Source organism: Podarcis liolepis, assembly GCF_965112155.1.
Source record: "Podarcis liolepis genome assembly, chromosome: 13".
NCBI lineage: Eukaryota > Metazoa > Chordata > Lepidosauria > Squamata > Lacertidae > Podarcis > Podarcis liolepis.
This window is the reverse complement of record NC_139573.1, coordinates 5876398-5904180: the sequence shown is the minus strand read 5'-3', so window position 1 is coordinate 5904180 and position 27783 is coordinate 5876398. Positions and strand designations below refer to the sequence as shown.

General features: G+C 43.4%; 3 protein-coding genes across 16 annotated transcripts in view; 1 reads left to right on the top strand and 2 right to left on the bottom strand.

Moving 5' to 3' along the window:
- The window catches only part of LOC310692132 (Fc receptor-like protein 5), a 75589-nt gene that overhangs the window by 9022 nt on the left and 38784 nt on the right, over positions 1–27783 (bottom strand). The gene's annotated exons all lie outside the window — the stretch shown is intronic.
- Positions 3115–21669, bottom strand: LOC310692151 (uncharacterized protein; the record flags this gene model as incomplete). Of its 10 annotated transcripts, none has more annotated exons than XM_083472769.1 (9): positions 21471–21669; positions 18617–18824; positions 16914–16973; positions 12434–12472; positions 10171–10479; positions 7911–8210; positions 6016–6123; positions 5339–5433; positions 3115–4336 (listed from the first exon to the last, which is right to left on the bottom strand). In XM_083472769.1, the coding sequence occupies exons 2-9, from the start codon at positions 18684–18686 to the stop codon at positions 4187–4189; spliced, it is 1131 nt and encodes a 376-aa protein (XP_083328895.1). In that variant the 5' UTR covers positions 18687–18824; positions 21471–21669. The 10 variants fall into 10 exon arrangements, with proteins under 10 accessions (XP_083328895.1, XP_083328899.1, XP_083328900.1 ...); XM_083472773.1 differs by lacking the exon at positions 21471–21669 and adding an exon at positions 16635–16764 and having other exon boundaries at positions 18502–18919; XM_083472774.1 differs by lacking the exon at positions 21471–21669 and adding an exon at positions 16635–16756 and having other exon boundaries at positions 18502–18919.
- LOC310692100 (alpha-1B-glycoprotein-like) overlaps positions 23892–27783 on the top strand; it is a 31009-nt gene continuing 27117 nt past the window's right edge. For 2 of the 5 annotated variants that reach the window (XM_083472633.1, XM_083472634.1), the window contains exons 1-3: positions 23910–24661; positions 26446–26484; positions 27191–27499. In XM_083472633.1, coding sequence (XP_083328759.1) covers positions 24310–24661; positions 26446–26484; positions 27191–27499 — 700 coding nt within the window. In that variant the 5' untranslated portion in view covers positions 23910–24309. Of the gene's footprint in view, positions 26022–26445; positions 26485–27190; positions 27500–27783 lie in introns of all 5 variants that reach the window. The other 3 variants (XM_083472632.1, XR_014518662.1, XM_083472631.1) reach the window with 3 other exon arrangements.

Genomic DNA, 27783 nt, shown 5'->3' with positions numbered 1-27783 from the left:
GTTTGAGGGTTCGGTGTCACCAGTATGCTGATGACACCCGGTATATATATTATGAAAACAGCATACAAAAATGCATTATATCGGAGAAGATTCATCTGCAGAAATGTGTATGTTAGGCAAAATTGTATAAGAATGGGTATATCATGAGAAATTCGCACTTTAAAGCTGATGAATTTTCACGAGGACTTAAAAACATCAGAAGCCGGATGTGAAAACATGGGGGATTTGAGATTGGTAAAATGAAAAAAACAGCTGAAAATGGCAGATTGCCTGTCTCTCATACAACTTTAGGAGACATTTGGAAATGAAATTAGATGTTTATGCTAATTATTTACTCCAATCGTTAAAAAAGACTAACCCAACCTTGGGCAGTTGGGTTTCTCCACCACCATATATAATTTCTGTAATGGGCCAGTTTTATCGAGTTTATGCATCAAAACAAAATTCCACTACCAGCCTTTCAAATAAAGGCCTCTTTGTGTGAAAAAGACTTTTCCATTCACCTCCCCAACCCATTTTTCAGTTTTACTTCATTCCCACCCACACCCTCATTTCCACCTCCCAGATTCTGGGTTTAAATGTTCTTTTTGGTGTGGCAAGTTGAAAATTGTCATTTTGCAAGCAATTTTGGATTTAGTTATTTCACATTCAATTTCTGGATTATTCTTCCCCTTCTATTTATAGACTTCTTACACAAGGATTTAAGAGTAGGGGGCTACTTATGAACAACTGTTAGTTAAAGAAGGGGGGAAGTGGAAAATGAAACCGTATGATCAGGTCAAAGGGAAGGTCTATGATTGGCTACACTATCTCCAAATAAATGAAATGTTTAGGAAAGACATCAAAGATAAAGGGTACGCTGATAAGGACTCCAGATTTCAGACTGAGATAATAAATAACAATCAGAAAACTCTATCTAAAATGTATAGCCAGTTGTTAGAGTGGAACCTAATAGATGAGGAAGTAAAGTCGGTGATGACACATTGGGCTAGGGATATCGGTCATAACATATATTTCAAAGAGTGGGAAAAACTCTGGAAAAAGCACCTTAAATTTACAGCTTGTATAACGCTAAAGGAGAACCTAATGAAGATGTTTTATCGATGGTATATGACTCCTGCAAAATTGGCAAAAATGTATAAAACTTGTAATAAATGCTGGAAATGCAAGGAAAGGGAGGGGTCCTTCTACCACATGTGGTGGGAATGCCAAAAAGTAAAAGGTTTTTGGGAGAATATATACAATGAAATGAAGAAAATCTTAAGATACACTTTTGTAAAAAAACCTGAGGCTTTTTTGTTAGGACTAGTAGGAAGGGAGATAAAGAAGAAAGACCATAAATTGTTCCAGTATGCAACAACGGCAGCAAGAGTCTTACTAGCTCAAAATTGGAAACAGGGGGGTCTGCCGACAATTGAGGAATGGAGATCCAAATTGTTAGACTACGCGGAGTTGGATAGGATGACAGGGAAAATTAGATATTTAAAAGACCAGAGGTTCATTGATGACTGGGGGAGATTTACGGATTACCTGGAAAATCTAAGTGAAGGACAGATAACGCTAGTGGGTTTTAAAGGAGCTCTGTGAAAAGAAAGGAGTATTGTCTAAAGAGAAATGGAAGAATTGAGGTAATTAATGGCAATACAAAATAGGAAATGCGTAATCTTATAAAAGATGGTTACGGATGATTTGTGGAGAGGCTGAAGGAAGTCAAACTTAAAAATCTGTGAAAATAAGATGTTGAATTTTTGTATTCTGTTCCTATATAAATTAATAAAAAATTATGCATGAAAAAAAAAGGATTTAAGAGTAGAGAGTGGGTGCAATTAGTGCATTACTTGCCTTAATTATACAGCAATAGAAATGAGCTTTTTAATCAGCCATTGGAATGGGAAAAAATCAGAGATAACATCCCCCATCTACCCCATGATTCATTCCATCCTATTTAAACTCATTCCACCATTCTCCAAGTTGACATTGCTAAGTACAGGATCTGTTTCGTTATTTTATTTTTCCTTTTCTTTACACACAAGGCGAGTACCTTATCAAATTAAGATAGAGTGTACAAGTTTTTAAATCTCAATTCAGCTGTCTCAAAGAACTTGTAATCTCTATTATATTTGCAGAAAAGCAATGGGGAAATGCAAATATGAAACTCCGCCTTCTGACACCTTTTTCATACAGAATAAAGAAAGCTGGTTCTGATTTATGGTATAATAATTTATGGTATAATGATAACCATAAATTATATGCCAGTAACTTCTTTCTTTTGAATTATGGTGCTGGAGGAGACTTGAGAGTCCCATGGAGTGCAAGAAGATCAAACTCTCCGTTCTGAAGGAAATCAGCCCTGAGTGCTCACTGGAAGGACAGATCCTGAAGCTGAGGCTCCAAGACTTTGGCCACCTCATGAGAAGAGAAGACTCCCTGGAAAAGACCCTGATTTTGGGAAAGATGGAGGGCCCAAGGAGAAGGGGACGACAGAGCACGAGATGGTGGGACAGTGTTCTTGAAGCTACCAGCATGAGTTTGACCAAACTGCGGGAGGCAGTGGAAGACAGGAGTGCCGGGCGTGCTCTGGTCCAGGGGGTCATGAAGAGTCGGACACGACTAAACAACTAAACAACAACAACAACTTCTTTTAGTTTGCTCTGTGTTAATTTGAGTTAATGGGTTGTCTCCAATCTTAGTCACACGTCGAGAAGACCCACTGAAGGCAGTGGCTTGCAGCCTTGAATTTGCTGCCGCTATCGAGAGTCCCACCTTATTCCTGCAAAGTTCCTTTCTCTGCTTTTAGCAACTGATGAACAGGCAGAAATCCAAAAGGGGAAGATAGGCTAATCAACATGCTCTGGAAAGCTCCACCTGTTGATTTCTACCTGTTTCAGAGCTGCTAAATGAGCAAGAGTTATCTCCAATCGTTTAAAGTGTGATTCCTAACTGCACCACCTATCCAAGACGGGCTGAAATTGTCATAGCAGGAACCAGAAGTCAACATTACCTGCACAGGCCGATCCCCAGAGGTGGGTCAGGAGAGAGACTGGCAGGAAAGAAGAGAAGAGAAAAGACATGAGGAACTGGAGAGGGGAGATATCGACAGGTGGGGAGTTTTCCATCTGAGAGAGAGAAGGGAGGTCTCAAACCTGTCACCAATGTCACAGATGCCATGCTCGTTCAGTGTTTCTTGAAAGCTGGTTCCTCAGCTGATTGCTGTCTTCTGCCCCAAAAGAGGTTACAAACTAGACATACCCGATTCTATTATTTCCCAACCCAAAAGACCAAGCCAGGAAATGTATGGGCAGGTACACACCCACACGGCGCTACCGGCCCCTGCGCAGAACTCAGCTCGGGGGCCTTGGAGACAGCCTAGATGTTGTTTAACACTGTCAACAGCAGCTAACCACATCCAAGCCTCTTGTGGCTTCACCTCCCTCACCCACAAAAGCTTCTTCAGAATTGACAGCAGCGTGGGCCTGGAAGTAAGGAAGAAACTGCATGCAGCTGACTTGAAAAATTGAAAACCAACTTTTCACCTCGCATCATGCCGAGACATTGTGTGTGGGGTGTGTGTGTGGGGTGTCTTGTACTAGGCCTTGTTAACAGAGACATAGAAAAAATAGGGGTGGTTGGCTTTTGCTGCCCAACTCCCCCAAGGGACTGAGTCCCCTAAGTCCCTGATCAGTCAGAGGTGAATGGATGGAGGCAGGAGGCAGTGAAAGCAAGGTAGATCTTTATCTTTTGGTTGCAACAGAGTTCCTTCCCCTCCTTGCAAGGCAAGAGAGACCCCGAACCAGGAAGAAACATCTCTTTTAAGAGTTTTACCAAACTGCGGGAGGCAGTGGAAGACAGGAGTGCCTGGGGTGCTCGGGTTCATGGGGTCACAAAGAGTCGGACATGACTAAACGACTAAACAACAACAAAAATTTTGGTGTGAAGGAGGACATCCGCTCTACAAACAGTCAGAAATTATTATATCACACCTAAGGTGGGGTTACTGTGGCTCAGGCAGGCCAAGGTGTAATATTCCTGAGAATTTAGCAAGTTTTGCATAGTTCCAGACACAGTTTACACAAAACATTCGCATTTGATATGACAATCAAGATGCCTGTCAGACATCCCTCAGTGCAATCCACCAATTGGCTAGCAATGTAGGACCCAACTTGACCAGAAATCTCCACAATTGTCTTCAATTTCTTCTTCTGTTGTTAGGTGGAAAGACAATCTCACTGTACAACAGCCCCTCCTCTTCAACCGGCTGGAGCTCATTCTCCATCACTGGTCCTGAGGAAGTTGCAGCAGAACAAAAGGGGAGGAGAGCATAGGTGGCACCTGAGCCCTGTGAAAACAGAAGAAACTCAAATCTGCCGTTGCTCACCAATTAAACCAAAAAGGGCCCGTTGAAAATGAAGCTTTTCTCCCACTTTTTTGAGCTTGTTTACAAATGCAAAGGGATTCCGTCTTAAAGATATAAATGTGAATAAAAGGTAATGTTTACATGGTTCTTGGCCTATGTTAAGGACTTAAAGAAGACAGGAACACATTGCTAGTTTGTTTAGAGCAATGCGTTACTTTGTATTTGTTGACATTTTATTTTGTAACTAGTTTAAGACAGTTCTGCAGTAAAACATTCTTGTGGTAAAGCTTATTTGTTTCTACTCTGCATAAGGTTCAGATCAGGAAATTTCACTCAGATAGCAAACATTCAGCTCTCAGGAAATGTCTTCAAGGAACCCAGGGAATTGGCGGGCCAAACAATGGCCAGCACCTTTTGATAATCAATAACTGCCCTGCTAAGTCAGCTCAAGGGCTGATCTAGCTCAGTTTTGTGTATTTTGCTTAACACCAGGTCACAATCTATATTCATATCCAATTACTCATAACCTTGGATGAGCAGTGAGTGTGCACTGGCAAATATCCCCTTACAACAGGAATAGGCAAACTCAGCCCTCCAGATGTTTTGGGACTACAACTCCCGTCATCCCTAGCTAACAGGACTAGTGGTCAGGGATGATGGGAATTGTAGTCCCATAACATCTGGAGGGCCAGGTTTGCCTATGCCTACCTTACAAACATGCACCATTTAACACCAGGTAGTCAAATGCCCCCTGGGACGCTCACAAGCAGCTCTGAAGAGGACAAACTTATATCTTGGATTGGACACAGAACTGCCAGCTGGTTCCCAATGTTAATAACTATTCATGGACATCTCTGTCCATGAAATCGGCTAATATTCTGTCCATAATAATTGCCACTATCATATCCTGTGGCGGCAGCATGTTCCACAAAGGTTGTTGTGCCGTTTTCTAAGGATGGAATGGTTATTAATCTCACCTCTTACCTGACTGGGTGTTGTCTGGGGCTCCAGTGTTCCAAGATCACCTGGTCCCTCCTCCTCCTGTTCTTCTAGCTCAGATTTCCCCCAACATTTCACTGCTTCCAAAGAAACAGAGCAAAAGAGTAAAAATGTATAATATTGTCACCCCTGCTGGCCGTTGCCTTGAAAACTCACATCCATCCAGAACAGAGGACCAGACAGCCTCTGCAAATCTCTCTCTCTCTCTCTCTCTCTCTCTCTCTCTCTCTCTCTCTCTCTCCCCCCCCCCTCTCTCTCCCTCTCTCTCCCTCTCTCTCCCTCTCTCTCCCTCTCTCCCCCCATCAAAACAAGATTATCCACATTTACTGTCCAGGAACAGGTCCACGCTTAAAATCTCTGTGTCCAGGTTTGTGTGTTTTTGTTCCAGAGCTTTCCCTGTGAAAACTTGCTCTTTAGCACTCAATTGGAACAAACATCCGTTTGAGTTTTCTGCAGATAGCCATTTGCTCTGATTGAGATTTAAAGAGCAGATTTCTGCAGGGAAAGCTCTGGGGCAAAGGGGGAAAAAGGGCTTAGACATAGATCTTTTAAGCACAGACCAGTGTCCAGAAAGAGCAGGACAGAGAGTGGGGAAGTGTGGAAAAGCCCCCAATTTCAGGCTATGAAATGCAAAGAGATAACCTCCAACCCCCATCACTTACCACCAGTCTTTTTCCATCTGCAGTAAAAAGCGAGCGAAATCATCAGGATCACAAATGGGACAGCCAAACATGCATAGAGCAGTAATGGACCTGGTGATGGAGAGGAATCTGAGAAAAGAAAATCAGAAAGGATAAGGGTTTATTTGAAAAAGCATCAGTCTTGTTCTTGAAGGCCCAAGTCAGGTAGGAAATATCACTTCCAGAAAATCATTAAGTTCCATAGCTGTCAACTTACAGATTTGAAAATAAGGGACCAGCAGCCTTGAAAATAAGGGACCAGCAGCCAAAATAAGGGACCTGCAGCCTCACCTGTCCCAGGCACTCCAGTCTTCCTGTCCTCCCCATGGTCAAACTCATGCTGGTAGCTTCAAGAACACTGTCCACCCAGCTTTGTAACCAGAGGTTCAACTGAATAGAATCTGAATCACATGCACCACAAGGCCTATGCAGCTTCAACTTAAGATGGCTCCCCAGCCTGGCTTTGCACTGCAAAGTTTGCAGCAGCACGTGCAACAAAATGGCATCCAGCATTCAAAAACCCCATCAGCTTGCATTGACTAGCCACACACAAGGCATGCAAGCTCCACCCCCCAGTCGTTCTTAGACTCCTTATTGGCGAGCAGCGCAACCAAGCAACACAGTTGGAGCCTCCCTCCTCCCTGGCCAGCGGGGAGGGAGGGAGAGGAGCTGCTTTCTTTGAAATTTAAGGGACATAATTTAAGGGACATTTAAGGGACATCCATCAATAAGGGACAGCAGCGGGACATGGCGCTGGAATAAGGGACTGTCCCTTCAAATAAGGGACACTTGACAGCTTTGTTAAGTTCTGAAAAGTCCTTTAAAATATCCCTCGCGGGAAAACAGTATAAGCACACCCTCAGCTTCTCAATGCTTGACCAAATGAAAAGGGTCTCTTGGACAGTAACCGGGGTCAGTCTTTTCCACGCTGTCCCCCTATGAACTTTTCACAGTTCCTGTTGTCTGAGCGAGTAAAGTGCAGGAAATCTTCTGATAGACTCACCCACAAAGAAGTACAGAAGCTTAAAACAAATACAGTGGTACCTCAGGTTGCAGATGCTTCAGGTTACAGACGCTTCAGGTTACAGACTCCGTTAACCCAGAAATAGTACCTTGGGTTAAGGACTTTGCTTCAGGATGAGAACAGAAATCGTGCGGTGCTGGCACAGCAGCAGCAGGAGGCCCCATTAGCTAAAGTGGTGCTTCAGGTTAAGAACAGTTTCAGGTTAAGAAACGGAACTCCCGGAACGAATTAAGTTCTTAACCCGAGGCACCACTGTAATAGACTGTGGTCTACTTGGTTTTTAACAGGAAGTCATATAACTGGGTCAAACAGCTATATGAGAGTCATGGGTCTGAGATTAGTATCCTGATTTCTTGACTGCCAGTCCTGTGGTCAATTATGTTTCCTGAATTTTTTTTTAATGAATCTAGATTCAGCCAGAGAACAATCTTCCCCCTGTCCCCCAAAAAAACTGGAGCTTGAGACCCTACAATATTGGGGGTGATTCTCACATCCCCCCTGCAGTGACCATCTTTTGCTCACTCATTCATATATTTATGGAAAATCCAGATGGAGTTGTTGCTAAATTGTTATACAGTGGTACCTCAGGTTAAGTACTTAATTCGTTCCGGAGGTCCATTCTTAACTTGAAACTGTTCTTAACCTGAAGCACCACTTTAGCTAATGGGGCCTCCTACTGCCGCTGCGTGATTTCTGTTCTCATCCTGAAGCAAAGTTCTTAACCCAAGGTACTATTTCTGGGTTAGCAAAGTCTGTAACCTGAAGCGTATGTAACCTAAGGTACCATTGTATTGCAGTGATTAAAAAAAAAAAAGATTTTAAAAATAATGGGGAAAATACAGAACTTGCTCACCTTCCATTACTACAGAGATGATGTTGCTACGTGGAGACTGGATTTCCTTATTTTCTAATCTGATGGAATATGCACAGCTGTAGTTCCCGGCCGTATCTTCACCAACACGCAAAGCTTTATGGGGAATCATCAACTCATTACGGGGAAGCGCCTCAGATGCCTGACCTTGTAGCTCCTTGTAAAATGTGTATCCTGCCGCTTCCCGCCCATCAGGAACTGAGCAGAGCAGGGTAATCTGTTCTCCATGGGTGTAAACAGGATTCAGGGGGTTCAGGGAAAGGGTGGCAGGGAGTGGGAAATCTGGGATTGGAAGGAAGAGAAGAAACAAACCAGTCAGATGGGGGAATAAATGGATGAAATGCTGCTTCCATAACCTCCGTCATGGAGCTTCAATATGCTGATGACAACGTAGTGTGTGCACACTCAGAGGATGACCTCCAAACCATCCTAGATATCTTCACAGAAGCTTACGAAAAGCTTGGCCTATCGCTCACCATCCAAAAAACCAAAGTGCTGCACCAACAAGCACAAAACAACCCCTCTGCAGCACCACAAATCCAACTTAACGGTGTAACGTTGGAAAATGTCGATCACTTTTCTCACCTGGGTAGTTATAGTTCCACAAGGGCCGACACTGATGCTGAAATCCAGCTTTGCCTTAGCTCTGCAAGCACAGCTTTCTCCCGACTGAAGTGCAGAGTGTTTGAGGACTGGGACATTCGCAGGTAAACCAAAATGTTTGTTTACAAAGCTACTGTACTACCAACCTTGCTGTATGCTTGTGAAACATGGACCACTTATAAACTCCATCTCCAACTCCTCAAAAGATTCCATCAATGGTATTGCCGAAAAAATTTACATATCACTTGGGAAGACAGGCAAACTAATGTCAGTGTACTGGAAGAAGCAAAGATCACCCGTGTTGAAACAATGATTCTTCAATATCAACTTTGTTGGACTGGTCATGTTGTTCAAATGCCTGATTATCGTCTTCCAAAGCAACTACTCTATTCCGAACTTTAAAAGGGGAAGTGTAATGCTGGTGGTCAACAAAAGAGGTTTAAAGACTCTCTCAAGGAAAATCTTTAAAAATGTAGTATAAACACCAACAATTGGGAAACACTGGCCTGCGAGCGCTCCAATTGGAGAACAGCCTTTACCAAAGGTGTCTTGGGCTTTGAAGACACTCAAACTCAGGACAAAAGGGAGAAATGAGCTAAGAGGAAGGCATGTTTGGCAAACCCTCACCATGATCAACTCCCATCCAGAAACCAATGTCCTCACATCTGAATTCTGGTGCTGGTGGAGACTCTTGAGAGTCCCATGGACTGCAAGAAGATAAAACTTATCCATTCTTAAGGAAATCAGCCCGGAGTGCTCACTGGAAGGACAGATCCTGAAGCTGAGACTCCAATACATTGGCCACCTCATGAGAAGAGAAGACTCCCTGGAAAAGACCCTGATGTTGGGAAAGATGGAGGGCACAAGGAGAAGGGGACGTCAGAGGACAAGATGGTTGGACAGTGTTCTTGAAGCTACCAGCATGAGTTTGACCAAACTGCGGGAGGCAGTGGAAGACAGGAGTGCCTGGCGTGCTCTGGTCCATGAGGTCACGAAGAGTCGGACACGACTAAACGACTAAACGACTAAACAACAACAAATACAAATAATTTTGAAACTTTCTCCACTTTGAAATCTAAGTCTTATGGCCTGTGTTTTCTTACTGCTGTATGGAAAAGCACATGAACCTGACCTTCAAAGAGTTTGTAAGTAAACCATTTTTAACTAGCCAAGTCTGTGGCCTCTTTTTATGCTAAGCAAAATGGATAACTTTGGAAGCATCTTAGAAAGGGAGCCTATATTTTCAGGCTTTACTTTGCTACATATTTTGTGGTTTTAAATCTCTGCTGGGGCTCTCTCACCAAAGAGTGTTTGCCCTAAACCTGGATCTAGGCATCCAGGGAATTCTCCTTTTGTTTTAGCTAGTATTTTTTCCTTCAAACCAAATACAAAAAAACCAACACAAAGTTTACATTTATAATTGTTTACATGCCACAGAAACCCCACATTTCATAGAGGAGAACTTAACATGGCATCTGGGATGCCAAACTCCCAGCTTTCTCCAGGTGTGACTCCCTGAGCTGCTAGGAAGCTACAACATTCTGGTTTGTCTCCTTTCCACACTTTCATCACATCCAGATGGGGCTGGCCTTTGGCGCTGGGGAGAGAGTAATTCATTCACAAGAAGAAAGCTTCTTACCAGCAACAGAGAGCACAACCTGGTTGCTCTTTGCAGACTCCCTTCCTTCCCTGTTTTTCCTCCAGTAAGAACACACAAACCTTTCCCTTGACTCCAGATTCATTGTGGAGACATCCAAGATACTGCGGTTTATTATTCTATATTCGGACCACTGACCATGTCTGGTGGCCTTAAAGAAATAGAACCACTCTCCCTTATGCCCTTCTGGTCGGTGGCATATAAACTGGACTTTCTCTCCTCTGACAAAGGTGGTGTTTGCAGGAGAAGTGGTCAGCCTGGGCGCTGGTGGAGGTGGAACCGTCAGATAACCTGAGGAAGGAAAGGAGAGGCCAAATTACATCTTTCCCTTGGACCTCCTCCTCCAGCCAATTTTTCATTGACCTCTTTCCTGAACTCTAAACCCCAAATATTTGCAGCTGAGCACCAAACCTAGCTGTGTGCGGTTTTTAGTTCTGGTATCAGAGAGAAGCAGAGAAGTATTCTGGGTCAGAATGCAGCACAAGGCATTGTCAGTGATAGGATATTTGGAGCCTAGGTGGGAAAGTGGGTTTGGGAGAGATCCTTGATATGGGGATCTTCAGTCACATCCTGGTTTAATCTGTTGACCCTCATTTCCCCCTGTTGTCCATTGTTTGTATTCTCTCTCTGCAATAGATTTGTACGGAGCCTGGAAATACCTGCATTTTAGAAAGGACGAGTTAAGGTGCTTACAGTGTAACAGTGCCTTGCTTATATTTCATAGAGCATTTATATCTTCCCCCATCCCATAAATGCAGATCTTCCCCATCCTCTATCTGTCATGGTTTGCTTTTGGACACATTTTGCTCTCTAAAACATGTGCAGAGACAGAAGTTGCTTCTCCTCTCCTCCCCTCTCTGCAAGGAAGCAAGACTCATTCTTTGACGGGCAGTCATGCCATGAATTTAATTCTTTTGTGTAGTCTGATCACTACCCTTGGTCTTTGTAATAATCATCATCATAATTTATTATTTATACCCTGCCCATCTGGCTGGGTTTCCCCAGCCACTCTGAGCAGCTCCCAGCAGAATATTAAAAGCACGATAAAACACCAAACATTAAAAGCTTCCCTAAACAGGGCTGCCTTCAGATGTCTTCTAAAAGTCAGATAGTTGTTTATTTCCTTGGCTTCTGATGAGAGGGTGTTCCACAAGGTGGGCACCACTACCAAGAAGGCCCTCTGCCTGGTTCCCTGTAACCTCACATCTCGCAGGGAGGGAACTGCCAGAAGGCCCTCAGAGCTGGATCTCAGTGTCTGGGCTGAACGATGGAGGTGGAGACGCTCTTTCAGGTATACTGGGCCGAGGCCATTTAGGGCTTTCAAGGTCAGCACCAACTTTGAATTGTGCTCGGAAATGTACTGGGAGCCAATGTAGGTCTTTCAGGACTGGTGCTATGTGGTCTCGGCAGCAACTCCCAGTGACCAGTCTGACTGCCGCATTCTGGATTAGTTGTAGTTTCCGGGTCACCTTCAAAGGTAGCCCCACGTAGAGTGCATTGCAGTAGTCCAAGCGGGAGATAACCAGAGCATGCACCACTCTGGCCTGCTTCCCCGATGGAGCTGGTAGACAGCTGCCCTAGACACAGAATTGACCTGCGCCTCCATGGACAGCTGTGAGTCGAAAATGACTCCCAGGCTGCACACCTGGTCCTTCAGGGGCACAGTTACCCCATTCAGGACCAGGGAGTCCCCCACACCTGCCCGCCATCTGTCCCCCAAAACAGTAGGTTTCAACATACAGGTTAATTCTACTGAATCTGATTTTCACCTAGGGAAAGTCAGTGAGGGCGTGTGTTTTCTCAGTGTGGTGTAGTGGTTAAGAGCGGTAGTCTCGTAATCTGGGGAACCGGGTTCGCGTCTCCGCTCCTCCACATGCAGCTGCTGGGTGACCTTGGGCCAGTCACACTTCTTTGAAGTCTCTCAGCCCCACTCACCTCACAGAGTGTTTGTTGTGGGGGAGGAAGGGAAAGGAGAATAGTAGCCGCTTTGAGACTCCTTAAAGGGAGTGAAAGGCGGGATATCAAATCCAAACACCTCTTCTTCTTCTTCTTCTTCTTCTTCTTCTTCTTCTTCTTCTTCTTCTTCTTCTTCTTCTTCTGTCTTGAGGTGAGGGCATTTACGTTATAGGGAAAGAAGTAACCAGAAATGGTGGCAGCTACTGCACTCACAAGAATCCAAATGTGCCCATGGGGCTTTGAAAAGTTAGTGACGCCGGCTGCAAGGAGGAATTGATTTTCTTCTTACCTCCAGTGGGCACCATCCAGGAAAGAACCAAGAATGAGACTGAAATCGAAAAGGAAAGAGATTGAGGATGATGAGAATATATCCCAGATAAAAGCTCAGATGCCTGTAAAAGATGGTCAAAGCAGTTTCACCCACAGGCTGACAGACATGAAAATTAATGGAAAGGCCTTAAATGAATGAGACTAAACAGCAAAACACATGGAGGCAGAGAGAAAGACTGGATGAGCAAAGGAAAGTAATGAAGAATGAAGAAGATGCAATGAAGCAAGGAGAAGGGGAGCAGGGGGAGCAAATGCTGTGCACTGCCTTCTGGGTTCCTTAGCCTGCAGCCCCAATCTATTGCTGTGTTACTCCTGGTGCCTGCCAGGGTAGAAAAAAGCCCGATTGTTGTGTGCGCAGAAGGTGGAGAGTACAAGCCCCTAAGCCGCCAGTTAGCTGTGGGGCAGAGGATGAGCCTGTCCTAGGAAAAGGGCGCTTTGATTTACAAAAATGCTCCCCCAAAGAAAAACATGGCTTAGCAAATAGGTAAAGGGACCCCTGACCATTAGGTCCAGTCGTGGCCGACTCTGGGATTGCGGCGCTCATCTCGCTTTATTGGCTGAGGGAGCCAGCGTACAGCTTCCGGGTCATGTGGCCAGCATGACGAAGCTGCTTCTGGTGAACCAGAGCAGCGCACGGAAACGCTGTTTACCTTCCCGCCGGAGTGGTACCTATTTATCTACTTGCACTTTGATGTGCTTTCGAACTGCTAGGTTGGCAGGAGCAGGGACTGAACAACGGGAGCTCACCTTGTCGCGGGGATTCGAACCGCTGACCTTCTGATCAGCAAGTTCCTAGGCTCTGTGGTTTAACCCACAGCTCAACCCGCATCCCTGGCTTAGCAAATAACCTGCTATAAACCCACTTGAAGACAGAGCCTCTAGTGGCAGAGAGACAGATCAACAAAATACAGGGCTGGAAAACTGTAAAAGTCTCTCCACACCCATGTCAAAATCTCCTCTTTGCTGGAAACAGGGAGACAGGAACATAATTACATATGTGGTGGGACTGTCTCAATATTAAACCATTCTGGAGGGGAAAAAATATTTGGAGAAGCTGGTCAATAACATCCCAAGATATCCCAATGCAACCTCAGATTGTACTACTTTCCATTTTTAATTATGAATGTCATTATGAAGTTTATGAGGAACTACTTCTATTTATATTTATAACTGCGAGATTGGCTATTACAATGTTTTGGAAAACTTGTGCTGCTGCTATGTGTGAAATTTGGTAGCAACAGCTTTGGTTTCTAACACTAGTGGAAAGTTTGACTGCAAAGGAGAAAGAACACATCAACAACAGTGGGACCAACAACTTTGATGTGGAATGGAACATTTAAATTTTGTATACAGCTACAAAAGAACAAAGCTATCAACCGCCAGATGCACATCAAGCATTATGGCAAGATAGCTTGAGATAACTAAAATATTGAAAACTCAACCAGAGGCCTTTCTCCTGGGCATAGTCGGCCAATTGGTGCCAAAGAAGGATAGAACTTTCTTTATGTATGCAACAACAGCAGCAAGACTACTGATTGCAAAGTATTGGAAGACACCAAAGCTACCCACACTGGAAGAATGGCAGATGAAAGTGATGGACTACATGGAATTGGCAGAAATGACTGGCAGAATTCGTGACCAGGGAGAAGAGTCGGTGGAGGAAGACTGGAAGAAATTTAAAGACTACTTGCAGAAGTACTGTAAAATTGAGGAATGTTAAAACGATGTCTGATGGAAAATAAGTGGTATTGGTAAAAAGATTTCTAAGAAAATGTAAATAGGGATTGACAATTGGAAAATTGATATTTATAATAGGTTAATATCTTGAGTGAGGATAAATGCTAGAGGGTAAGGACTTGCTGAATTAAATATTTGAACTGGAATACAAAATGGGAGGTGCGAGGAGGTCAAGAAACTAGTGAATGAAGTATAAGATATGAAAATACTAATCTATTTTTTGTTTTGTTTTTTGGTTTTTCTTTTCTTTCCTTTTTTCCTTCCCTTCTTTTGTTAACTGTTTTCTATTGTGTATTTTTTATGTGTTTTGTTTTTGTATTTTTCCATTTTTGTAGTTTTTCTTATGTTTAAATTTTGAAACTTTTTATTGTTTGTGAAACTTTAATAAACATTATTTTAAAAAAATAAAATAAAATATTGAAAACTCTATGGCATATTATCACTAGAAATAGACTTTCCTTGAACAGACTTCACCCCCAATAGGGCTGGGAGTTCTTTGTTGTTCATTGTACCTTCTTTGCTGAAACCCTATTATTATTATTATTATTATTTCATTTCTATACCACTTTATATTTTTAAGAAAAATCTCAAAGTGGTTTACAGAATATTAAAACATCAATAAAACATCAATAAAACAATCTGAAGAAAAACAAATATAGAGTATACAGTCAAAGCAACATAATTAACAGAAAACTAAAATATTATCTTAAAGATTTCAAAATAAAACATTACAAAGAAGGTCAACTACAGGATACATATTTAACACAAAGTTAACAAAAAAAATCTTAAACATTTCAAAAAAAACCACCCCTACAACATTGCTAAGTGAAGTCAAATATAAAATGCACATTTAAAACAGCACAATTAACAAGAGAATAAAATATTATCATAAGCATGACACGGCAGTTTGGCAGGCACAAAAAGATGGGGCAAAAGAATCCAGTAGTTAAAGTTTGTTTTCAGGCATAACAACTACCCGATTTTAAGAACTAGCACTCTTAACAACTGCCACATAATGTTCATTCCACGCTGGCAAGGAATCAATCCTTTGGTGCAGCAGCAGCTAAACTCTGGAATTTACCTGACCATTGATGTTATGCAAGACTGTTTAGCTTCTTTTCAACACCTGCTAAACACCCTTTTGTTTAGGCAAGCCTACCCAGACATGTATTTTCACAACTAATTTCATTTGATTAGGTGATTTGCTTTTCAAACTACTGGCTATATTTGTATTTTGAAATTTTGATAAACAGAACCTTAAAGTTATACCCAAACATCCTTGTAACACTGTATTTGCTTTGCAACATTTAAATGCTGAGATTATCAGTATTTTTAATGTACATTTTATGCTGTTTTATGTAAACTGCTTAAGAGGCTTCGGTGGCTAAGCAGCATATAAATCCTGTTAAATAAATAAATATTAGGAGTACAGTGGTACCTCGGGTTAAGTACTTAATTCGTTCCGGAGGTCTGTTCTTAACCTGAAACTGTTCTTAACCTGAAGCACCACTTTAGCTAATGGGGCCTCCTCCTGCTGCTGCGCTGCCAGAGCACGATTTCTGTTCTTATCCTGAAGCAAAGTTCTTAACCTGAAGCCCTATTTCTGGGTTAGCGGAGTGTGTAACCAGAAGCGTATGTAACCTGAAGCATATGTAACCCGAGGTACCGCTGTAGTATTTAACAGGGCAAAAATGAAAAGGGAGTTTATGTGTTCTATGAAAGTGCAGTTACAATTTGGCACTTCATCTCCTCATGAGTAACTCAGCTAGAGGGATGAGGAGGGACAAAGGAACATGGGCAACATTTTAAGGGTTGGTCCCTGTCTTCATCTTCAGCAGCTGAAAAGCAAACCGAAACCGAGGAAGGGAAGGTTACTGAGCTGCAGAAAGATTCACCCTTCCCATTTTTGCCTCTTATCCAAGGGCTATTTGGGGAAGAGTTGCGGCAAATAATGCTTTTAAAAGCAACACCCTTTCTTGGTTGTACTCCAGAGGAGGCCGGTCCAAGCCACTTTGGCAAGGACAGAAGCCAAGCTGATTTTGCACAAACTGATTGTGGGAAAAAGCTCTGGAGAGAGACTAGAGGAAGAAGAAAAAATATACAGTGGTACCTCAGGTTAAGTGCTTAATTCATTCCGGAGGTCCGTACTTAACCTGAAACTGTTCTTAACCTGAAGCACCACTTTAGCTAATGGGGCCTCCTGCTGCTGCCGCACCGCCAGAGCACAATTTCTGTTCTCATCCTGAAACAAAGTTCTTAACCTGAAGCACTATTTCTGGGTTAGCGGAGTCTGTAACCTGAAGCGTATGTAACCTGAGGTTCCACTGTATAGGGAAGAAACGCAGTGACAAAGGAAGGACATGAGACAATACGGATGTTGGAATTCAGTTTTGAGGTGGGCAGAAAGAGAAGAGGTCCCAAACCTGTCACTAAAGCAGCAGACTCCATCCTCCGTCAGCTTCTCTTGAGTCCTCTGTTGAACTACTGTCCTGCCTCTTCCCCTCCAAACTAGGGTGAACTGCCCCTCACTGACTTCACCGCTTCTCTGTATGACTCAAAAGAGCAAAGTAGGAATGATGTCATTGTCACCACCTTCTCCCACCCCAAGCATTGCAGCCATACCCCCAGCCAGGCGTGCAGCTCAGCTCATAGGCCTTGGAAACACCAAAGGCTTTATTATAACGCTATATAGGGCAGCTTACCACATCCGTCCTGGCTGTGCTTTCGCCTGGCCTCTATTGCAAGCAAACAGCTTGAAGAACCTATAAAGGAGCAACACGGGGCTTAGAAGTGAGAAAGCGGAAGCAGGCAGCGGTTGCCAGCAGCAAACTCAAAAGAGAAAGCAGGGGCACGCGAATTAAAAAGAGTCCCGTTGGATCAGGCCGGGGAGTTCATCTCGTCCAGTGTCCTGCTCTTGTTGTGGCCAACCAGACACCCCTATGGGAATCCCAGAGGCTGACATTGTCACACACGGGGGTCTTATTCTCATTCAAAATGCCATGAGTAGAAGCCCCCTCTGGACTCAATAAGGAAGGAAGATGTTATGTACTGAAGTTCTCACCCTGGGCCAGCAGGGGGATACTGTAGATAGTTATGCAAATAAGGGATCGAAAGTGACGTTCAGTGATTGGATAGTCTTAGAAAGTTGCTACAGTTACGTTGTACTGGAGCTCTATATAAGCAGGCTGACTGAACCCTTCAGTTCAGTTCTGTCCTGGCCTGTGAATAAACAAGAGCTGTTTGAAGAATCGCTGCATCGTCTGATATGTTCACCCACAACCTAACAGAAAAGGCTGGTTGGGTGATGCAGCCTTGCAAAGGGATGTCTGGCAGCGAGCACTGGGCTGGCAGGCATGCCCTTGCTCCTGTTCCCTATTTTATTATTTATTAAATATATTTTATTGAAGCCTGTTCCCTATTTTAATCTGAAGTGTGTGTCTGCTAGGAGCAAAACCAAGCTTGCAAAAGGAGCAAAAGGCAGTGAGAAGGAGGGGGGGGAGGGAGCTCTTTTGTGACTGGCAGGTCTAACTTCTAATGAGATGGAGGGATATTGGTGGGACTCTCCAATCACGGCACCGGGGAGGAGGGATGTTGTATTCATGTGTCATATTCTGCTTCTCTGCTCTGTGCCGTGTACATGGATGGCACTGTAGAAATAAATAAGAGCAGTAATAATAATAATAATAATAATAATAATAATAATAATAATCACAGAATTAAGGCAGGACCTAAAAATACACACCTCAAGTGTCAAAAGCAAGGCAAAGAAGGTGTGTCTTTAGCATATACCGGAAGCTGCATATTAAAGGCCCCAGATGCACTTCCAGGGGAAGGGAGCTGCCACATGGCTATGTTTACTGTCCAGGATTTTGGGTAGTTGAAGAGTCTATCATTCTTCAGGACTAAGGTGTGTATATGTATGGAATGATTATTTGCTGCCCACGTAGTCATAACCTCAGTGTCTAAAGCAGTACCCATATAATCTTCCTCTTTCATTTCCATGTAATAAACCAATCTTTGTTCCACTTCCTGCTGCGACAAGTTATTAGAGACCTAAGGGTTAAGGGTATATATGCATTTTTTTAACAAAGGTTCTGTTCTTCTCAAGAGTGCACAATGGATCTACACAATGGTGTACACATGTGTGGGTTCAGGTGTACGTCTTGTAACTGTAGGAATTAACAAGGAGCCAACAGAGCCCACAGAACTACTTGTCTGAAGTTCTCCATTCTTCAGACAGGTAGGGAAGCTTTGCCCCCCCCCCAGGTGTTACTGAATTCTCATAATTACCACCCAGGAGAGTCATTGTCCAGCAATGATGGCCTTTGTGGTCCTTCAACATCTGGTAGGTCCAGCCTTGATAGAAGGGCTCAGTTCAAGCTAGGGATGTGTGGGGCAAAGTTGCCTGCTCCCTTGGCTCTGTCCAAGGTTCTGAAGTTCTTGTCTCTTACTGTTCTCCTTCTCTGCCTCACCATCTTAGCTTGGGATGTGGAACCGGAGTCTGTTCAATGAATAAATCAGCTCAAAACCACTTCCTGCACCAGCTTCCTCTCAACCTCTCCCTGCACTCCAAAGTTTAGCCACTTAAAAATCCTATTGCCATGCCTGATAAGCTAAAAGTAATTTTAAAAAAAGTATTATTTAACAGAGGTCTATACCATTTTTCGTTTAGAAAGAACCTACCAAAACTGTTCGCTTTGCAAGAACATAGTAAAGGTAAAGGGACCCCCGACCATTAGGTCCAGTTGTGGCCGACTCTGGGGTTTTGGCACTCATCTCACTTTACTGGCCGAGGAAGCCGATGTACAGCTTCCGGGTCATGTGGCCAGCATGACTAAGCCACTTCTGGAGAACCAGAGCAGCACATGGAAAAGCTGTTTACCTTCCTGCCAGAGTGCCTATTTATCTACTTGCACTTCGACGTGCTTTCAAACTGCTAGGTTGGCAGGAGCAGGGACTGAGCAATGGGAGCTCACCCCATTGCGGGGATTTGAACCGTCAACCTTCTAATCGGCAAGTCCTAGGCTCTGTGGTTTAACCCACAGCGCCACCCATGTCCCACTTTGCAAGAACATAGCAATACTGAATAAACGTTAACCAGCACCCACAAAAACTTCCACCATTATTATTATTATTTACTTAAAGAAAAGGAATTGCAATAGCTAGATGTAACACTGCAAGTTTATGTCCTCTGGCCTTGCTTGAGGTTAATCCAAGGATACAATCTGAGAAATTGTGTTTTCCAACATAGATGCCAAATTGTAAGAGTGTTGCAACATAAACTCTGCAACAGGTGGCAGCAGCGACAAATTTAAAATACGCTCTCAATACTTCAGCCAACCAGCAGGTGAAAGCAAAGCGTCTCCACTAGATCCTTCTGGTGTCTGAAGCATCAGCTAGTCAGAAACCCAAGCAGGATGGAGGACTTTTAAACAAGGGCATTTGCGAGGGATTGGCGGAGGAGACTGAAGAGAGTGAACTTGTGTCTTTTGGATTAAGGCTGGTTGCTTCTCTGAGCTGTTTGGAGCCTTATTTGTGAGTTTGGTTCTGGGTGTGGCTGTGTGCTCTGCTAGAATTTCAATAGGGACAAATGTCAGGTTCTGACTTGGGCAGAAGTAACCAGCTGCATCAGTATAAGATGGGGGGCACCTGGCTTGCCGGGGGAACATGTGAAAAGGATCTAGGGGTCTTAGTATACCACAGGCTTAACATGAGTCAACAGGGTCATACGGCAGAAAAAGAAGAAAAGCTGATGCTATTCTAGGCTGCATCAACAGAAGTACAGTGTCCATATCAAGGGAGCTCATAGTAGCACCCTCTTCTGCCTGGGTCAAACTCTACCTGAAGTTTCAAAATTCACTCATCCTCTCTCCCTGCACATCACCTGTACAATTACCAATTTATGCTGTGGCTTCTGTCCATTATTATAGCCCATCCTCAAAACAATGAAGTAAGAGAAGATGGATTTGATGAATGAGAAAATGGACTTGATGACTGTTGTGGTTAACAACTCTGGACAAATAGGGAACACTGATACAGAAACTATTCAGGGACCAACTCATGAACCTGTACTGACTGGGCAAGTGCAGAAAATAATGGAGGAGGATGCGGTTGCACCTCAAATAATACAAATAATACAAATGGAGAAACCCGAGGCCCTACAGGAGCATAAGCCGCTGCCATTGAAGATGGAAGTTGGATTGGACCAGGGGGAGTCTGGAGCTGAGGAGGCTCCTAATTTTCGAGAGACTTTGAAATATGTTTTTAAATGCTTTTTGGATTACACTGATGACTGTGGGGAGTGGGACTCTGGGGAATGGGTGGGTTTGATGAAAGGAGATGGAGACAATTTTGGGTTGGAACCCCCCAGAGACCTACTCCTCAATGAGAAAGGAAAGAAATTAAGAAAGAGACCAACAAATGACAAGGAAAAGGGCAAGTATAAACAACAAGAAGAAGATCTGCAGAAGGGACATGGAAGAGACTTAAGGGCCTCGGACATAAGACTTCCAGGTTGATGGACTAGATGGAATGGACAGTAAGGACTGACACGACCTGAGACCAGGAAGAAGAGACGTTGGATGAAGACTGGAAGAAAATCTATAAAGAAATTTTTTATTTGGGGAATTAGCCTAAAATAAATGAATATTAGGGAAAATGTTGGAATGAAACTATATGACTCTAGCAGAAATGATATCAGGAGCTATGTATATCTGAGCATTAAGATTCAAGCTTTAAGGTATTTTAGGGTAAGATAAGGTTAAATAAATCAAGGTAATTTAAATAACAAAATATGGGGAAAGATGGGAAGGATTTGTTGAGTTAACTATTAGGTTAAAATGTTAAGATAAATTATTTAACAAAAATTGAGAAAGATGGAAAGAATTTGCTGAAATAACTAATTAAACTAGAATACAAAAAGGGAGGTGCAAGGAGGTCAATGAAACAAGCAAATGGAAGTTAAAGATATGTAATTTGGGATTTGTGTTTTTTTCCTTTTTCTTTGTTTTTTTGTTGCATTGCTGTATTGGTTTTTATGTTTTGTGTTTTTTTCTTCTTCTTTATGTAGTGTATTGTAGTGGTTTTTTTTCTTTCTCTTTTTTCTATTATTCTGAAACTATCAATAAATATTATTTTAAAAAAACCAAAAACAAAACAAAACAATGGAGTAAGAGTAAACCTGAGGAGCGCAATGACGGAAAGCTGAGGAAATCTTAATCTATTTCAGCATTCCAACTTTTGTATGTTTCAAAGTACACCTGCGAATCTTTCTCAGTTTTACTGCTTTCTCCTTTGTAAACTGCTTTGAGGGTTTGGGGGGTTTTTTTGCAAGAGGAGTATAGATATAAATGAATAAAATAAATGGGTTGCTCCTGAGGAGATGCTTTTTCTCCTCCGAAATGAGACACTTCCCTCAGAAAGGGGACCCTTTTTCTCCTCAGAACAGGCCGGGATATGAAGAAGCCGAGGAGCAGGCCTCCCTCTGCCTGAGGCCTTTTCCTGCCTTTTTCCTCCCCTGAGAACAGGCTTCCTCAGCCTCGGCCCTCCAGATGTTTTAGGCCTACAACTCCCATGATCCCTAGCTAGCAGGAGCAGTGGTCAGGGATGATGGGAATTGTAGTCTCGAGACATCTGGAGGGCCGAGGTTGATGCCCTAGAAAGTGCTGGAAGAGCCGCCCCTCCCCCTCTCTCCTCAGGGGAGCCTTGGCAAGGCAGGGAAGGTGGCCATTGCTTGCTCCCTCATGTGCCTTTTCTTTCTTTCGTGGGGATTCAAAAAGTTCTTTCTTGTCCTCTTCCCAGGGGCAACTGATTTATTTCATAAAATTTATAGGCTCTTGAGCGTGAGGGTGGAGGGAAGCAGTCTGGAAAAAGAAGAGTTGGTCCTCATATCCGGAGGCCTCCTAAGCAGCCACAGTCTGAAATCCATTAATTCATGTAATTCCCTCAGGCGCCCATGAGGGGCTTTAGGGGGGTCCCTGGCCAGAGGATGGATTGGGGTTCCCCTCCTGCCTCAAGCAGAAGAGTCGGGGGCTTCTTCCGGTTTTCCTGGTCTTCTCCCTCAGCGTGGAAGAAGTCACATTTGCCTCTCTTTCCCCTCACTTTCCCAATTCATCGGCCTAAGGAGCCCCTGAAATACGCTCAGCAGAGTTTAATTTTCTGTACAATCTCTTCTTCTTTTTTGCTTGCTTGTTTGCTTTGTTTTTTTAGTCATTTGTTTTATTGGTTTTATGTACAATCTTTACAACAGAGGACTTTACAACCAAAATAAACCTTTACAACAGAAAACTTTACAACCAAAAGAAACCAATAACATGACTCTCATGTTTTCATTTGTACTAAACCCTTCTCAAATTTCCTTATTTTACTATTTATTAACTTAAATCTTCTTTTAATTCCTTTTTCTTGACCTCCTAAATCGCGTATTTGTCCTCTACAGTTTTCCAATTATTGCCTTATACTTTCCTCCCTCTATACCCGTTACTTCCCTTCACCCATGTGCGATCTTCTCTGCATACTGTTGTGTTAACAGCTATTAAATTCGTTTTCCAGTTTGTATTGTAATGTTCTCTTGTGTCCTTCAGGCTCTTGCATGTTAAATTTAAGCTGTGAAACCAAACCAATATATCCCTGTATGCATTCCCATTCTTTGTAAGTTTTTTGATTAGAGCAGCCTCTCGTTTTGCCATCTCCGCAAATTCACAATTTTTAGCTGGCCATTCTAGTAATTCAGGTATTTTTCTGATTTCATTTTTTTTTTTTGCCCCTACTATTCTAGCCACTGCTGTTGCGTACAGGAATATGTTCTTTTTGTCCATTTTCTGTACAATCTCATGCAACTAGAAAACTGTAGCGTTGGAAGGCCCTGCAATGCTGGAATCTCAACTAAAGCATCCAGGACAGAGGGTCATCCTCTTCTTCTTTGCTGATCCCTCATAGTAAGATTGTCTTCCATGAACACGGTCTTAACAATGAGTCCGTAAGTGACTGTGGAGGCCAATTCTGGACCCACACGTCCTTCCACAGTGGGGACATTGGTTTCCAGGCAGGAGTTGATCACGGTGTGGATTTGGCAAGTGTGCCTTCCTCTTAGCGCGTTTCTCCTTTGTGTCCTGAGTTTGAGTGTCTTCAAAGCCCAGGACACCTTTGGTCAAGGCTGTTCTCCAACTGGAGCACTCACAGGCCAGTGTTTCCCAGTTGTCAGTATTTATACTACATTTTAAAAATATTTGCCTTAAGAGAGTCTGTAAAGATCTCTTTTGTATTTTGCTTTCCATTCTTGAGTTGGGAATAGAGTAGTTGCTTTGAGAGGTTGTAGGCTCTCCTTCCTTGGAGGTTTTTCAGCAGAGGTTGGATGGCTGTCTGTCATGGATCCTTTTGTTAAAAGTCCTGTATTGCAGGGGGCTGGACTCAGAGTCCCTTCCAACTCTCAAGTTCTAGAATTCTTTTCTTCTTCTTTTGAGAAAGTAGTAATCATAAATAAATCAGAATGAAAGTGTGCACCCCCACCACCGAGATCATTCCACTGTAACTATCCAACCTCCCAAAAATTCAACACTTCCTGCAATGGTTTGACACCTTTCCATTTAAACAATACAAATTCTACAAACACCCTCCATACCGCCTCAAAATCATAGCCCACACCTCTTTATACCATTCTTTCATTTTATATCCTTTCACAGCCCCAGAGTCAGAGGAAGTGGGAGAAAAGCTATGAATAAGAGGTGACAGTTGTCAAGAGCTGTTGGCCACAGGCCAGATCACAAGTATTTACAACATGCTTTGCATCAAATAAGCTGACATTTGGGAGTGTGAAGAGGGTGGAGGATTTGCTTACAGACTTTTGTTGTATATAGAGAGATATAAAATCACATTGTCAGAGGCAAATTGAATTGAAATACTTTATTGTCACTTGTACAACTTGTATACAGTGAGATTACACGAGCACCCCCCACTCAGCTCTCTTAGTCTTAATTCCCCTCGTTTACTGACGCACACCCACCAAACCCGAAAGTCAGTTGCCCTGTTGTTATATTATCATTCAGCAGCCTAACAGCCCACGGATAGAAGCTGTTCTTTACCCTGTTGGTGCGACTAATCATGCTCCTATATCTTCTGCCTGAGGGCAGGAGATCAAGAAAGTGCCGGCCAGGGTGTGAATCATCCCTGAGAATTTTCCTCACTCTCCTGAGGCAACGTACTCCCACTATTTCATCCAGTGGATTCACGGGACAGCCCATAATATCTTGTGCTGTGTTCACCACCCTCTGTAGGCACTTCCTATCAGATGATGTCAAACCAGCATACCACACCGTGATGCAGTATGAAAGGACACCTTCTATTGTAGAAGGAGATAATCAGTTGTTGATTGACTTTGTTCTTCTGCAAGACTCTGAGGAGATGGAGTCTCTGTTGGGCTTTCTTAATCACCTGGGTTGTATTTATTTTCCAGGTAAGGTCTTCACTGAGATAAACTCCTAGGAATTTAAAGGAAGAGACTCTCTCCACACAGCCCGCCCCGATGTACAGCGGGGCTAGTTCTCCTCTCTTCCTCTGAAAGTCCAACACCATCTCCTTTGTCTTGCTGATATTAAGGTGCAAGTTGTTCCCTAGGCACCATGTAGATATTTTTTGGACCTCCCTTCTATATGTTGATTCGTCTCCACCTCTTATTAAACCCATTATGGTGGTGTCATCTGCAAACTTAATAATTGCAGTAGATGGGTCAGATGATACACAATCGTATGTATACAATGAATACAGGTAGGGACTTAGCACACATCCCTGTGGTATGCCAGTCCTGATTTTTAAGGAATTAGATGTTACACGTCCAATCCTCACTGTTTGTGTCCGATCTATCAGAAAGAATGTTTGAAGCTTTCTTTTTCCAGGAACTTAGGCTGGGTACAGACTTATACCTTCAAATCACATTTGAAGAACATTCCTTCCTTCCAAGAATTCAAGGCGCTGTAGTTTGCTAAGGGTTTCCTCAGGTTTGTGACTCTGTGAGAGGGGAAAGGAATAATTTGAGGCAGATTGTCTGGGATTTCTCAGTCAGGGACATGCAAGCCATGATTAATGGGAAGAGAGGAATTAAATGAGAAATGAAATTAGGAAGTGCAGAAAGATTGCCAGCCTTGCCTCTTTTCCCGTGTAAAAGGCATTGGCTTCAAGGACACTTTTTTCAAGCCCTCCCTCTGTTTCTCCTCCACCTCACCACTTCTTGCTCTTTACGTGTCACAGAGCTGCCCCCAAAAAACCAGTTTCCAAAAATAAGCACAAAAGAGAAAGCGAGGACCACAAGCCAGTATGAGGACTGTTTCATCCTGTGTGATGCTGTGAAAAATAGCTGCGCCTCCATCCGGTGTGATGCTGTGTGTATTGTGCTTGATAACTGTAAATGAGCATTTGTGTTTTTCAAAGATCTTTTGTCATCCCCCACTGACTTTAAAAAGCCCCAGCTTCCCTATGTTCCCTATGGTAGGTGCTAACGTGCTCAGCATTTTATCAGTTACCCAATTTCTCTCAGCTTCCCCATCTGCATTTGAGAGTGGCCATGACAGCTTCTGCAGAGCAGCTCCGTGCTGCAAGGCATGCTGGGAACTCTTCTTGAGGCCACCCTGGTGGTCAGCCCCGTTTGACACCAATGGTGCACCCAGAATGCTCAGCAATGCCACTGTGTTTCTTCTCAGTGTGTTTGGAAAGAAGATTACTTTTGCAGATGCATCAGCTCTGTGTTGCTGCTACAGTTGCTTCTTCTAAACTCAGACTTTGAAGCATGGAGCAAATTGGCCATCTCTTTGTCCTCCTGGGTAAGACCCTTTTCTTCTCCCCCTCCATCCCCACTCTTTTCCTTCTTCTGGAGCCTCCTATCTACACTTCCCTTCCCAGTTTCCACTGTCTGTCTTTACTCAAATCTCCTGCCTCTGTTCTCCGTTTCCAGGTGGGTCTTTAGGGAGGGATGAGCACGTTTCAGGCAAATCTTTCACAGCATCCACACAATGTCACTGGCTTGGGAATGTTGGCTGCTTTTAACCTTTACCTTTCCTGCAAAAAACCCAAAATAAAACCTCCAGAAATGCATCAGATTAAGGGATATTGTTTGGGAGGGGAAAAATGTGTATGAGGTTATTTAGGAGTCCAGATTATGAAACTTGATACAATGCCAAAAATGTTTTATCTCTCTCTCTCTCTCTCTCTCTCAGCATCACATTTTTCTCCTCTGTTCTTTTTCAGCCTCATTTTTGGCTCTTTCCTGGATGACGGCCCTTGCAGGTAATCCAGTTAATATAACTTCAAATACTGAGTGGTAGGCAGATACAGTGGTACCTCAGGTTAAGTACTTAATTCGTTCCGGAGGTCTGTACTTAACCTGAAACTGTTCTTAACCTGAAGCACCACTTTAGCTAATGGGGCCTCCTGCTGCCACCACGCTGCCGGAGCACGTTTTCTTTTCTCATCCTGAAGCAAAGTTCTTAACCTGAAGCACTATTTCTGGGTTAGCGGGGTCTGTAACCTGAAGCGTATGTAACCTGAAGCATATATAACCCGAGGTACCACTGTACTGTCAGTGTGAACACATCTTAAAATTTAGATGTGGATATATTGTTGTGGCTATTTGTTCCTTATTCTGTCCCTTATCTTGAAGTCCCAGACCTGAAGGGTGTGAATGGTGAGTCAAAGGGATCCCCCACACTTCCCTTCATACTCTGCTTTCTAAGCACAGGTCTGGGATTTCCAGGTCCAAATGGATTTTTTTTGGGGGGGGGGAGAAGAGAGGAGAGGAGAGAGAGATTTTCAAAACCTGATTGAGTTTAAGAGGCAATAAAGAGTGGAGTGGGATGGGTTGGGACTGTCAATCCGAAGCAGTAATTGAAGTATTGTGGAAGGTTATAGGGATTCATGAATCTTCTAATGCAATGGGGACATCCTAAGGGACTGGCCAAACTGTATTTTTATTGTATCCCCCTCTGTTTCTCAGATACTGTGACTGCACGTCCATCAGGCCTTTGGCTGTCTCTTTCACCTCCACACAACACTTTTGCCCGAGGAGAACTGGCTTCATTGATATGCTCCCTGCCAGAAGGACAGAGGGCAACGGGGTTCTATTTCTATGAAAAGAGAGGAGGTGAACCAGTCATGTATGGACGACAGGCGGAAAATATCTTGGAGGTTTCCACAGAATACCTGGAAACAAACAAAACATTTCTCTGTGCTTACCTGGGGGAAAAGAGTTCAGGAGGACTCTTCCTGTCTTCGCTGAGTAACGAGGTTGTGCTGTCCATCACTGGTGAGAAACGTACTCTTTGTGACAGAATTGCATGCACGAAAGCTAAGCCAGCTTGGGGATCATAGCTCCTACTCCGCCCAAGCCATTTTGGTAGTTGTAACTGTGAGAGAGATCAAAGGAGCTCTGGCCAAGATCTCTCAGCATAGTCACAAAACTGCCACCATCATAGTTGCTAGGGGAAGCCCACAGAGTACAATACTGAAGATTCAAGTCTGTCGTGAAGATGAGCTTTAATGTGATGTAGCAAAGGGGCAGGGTTATTTTAAGCAGTTCTTCAGTCTTGG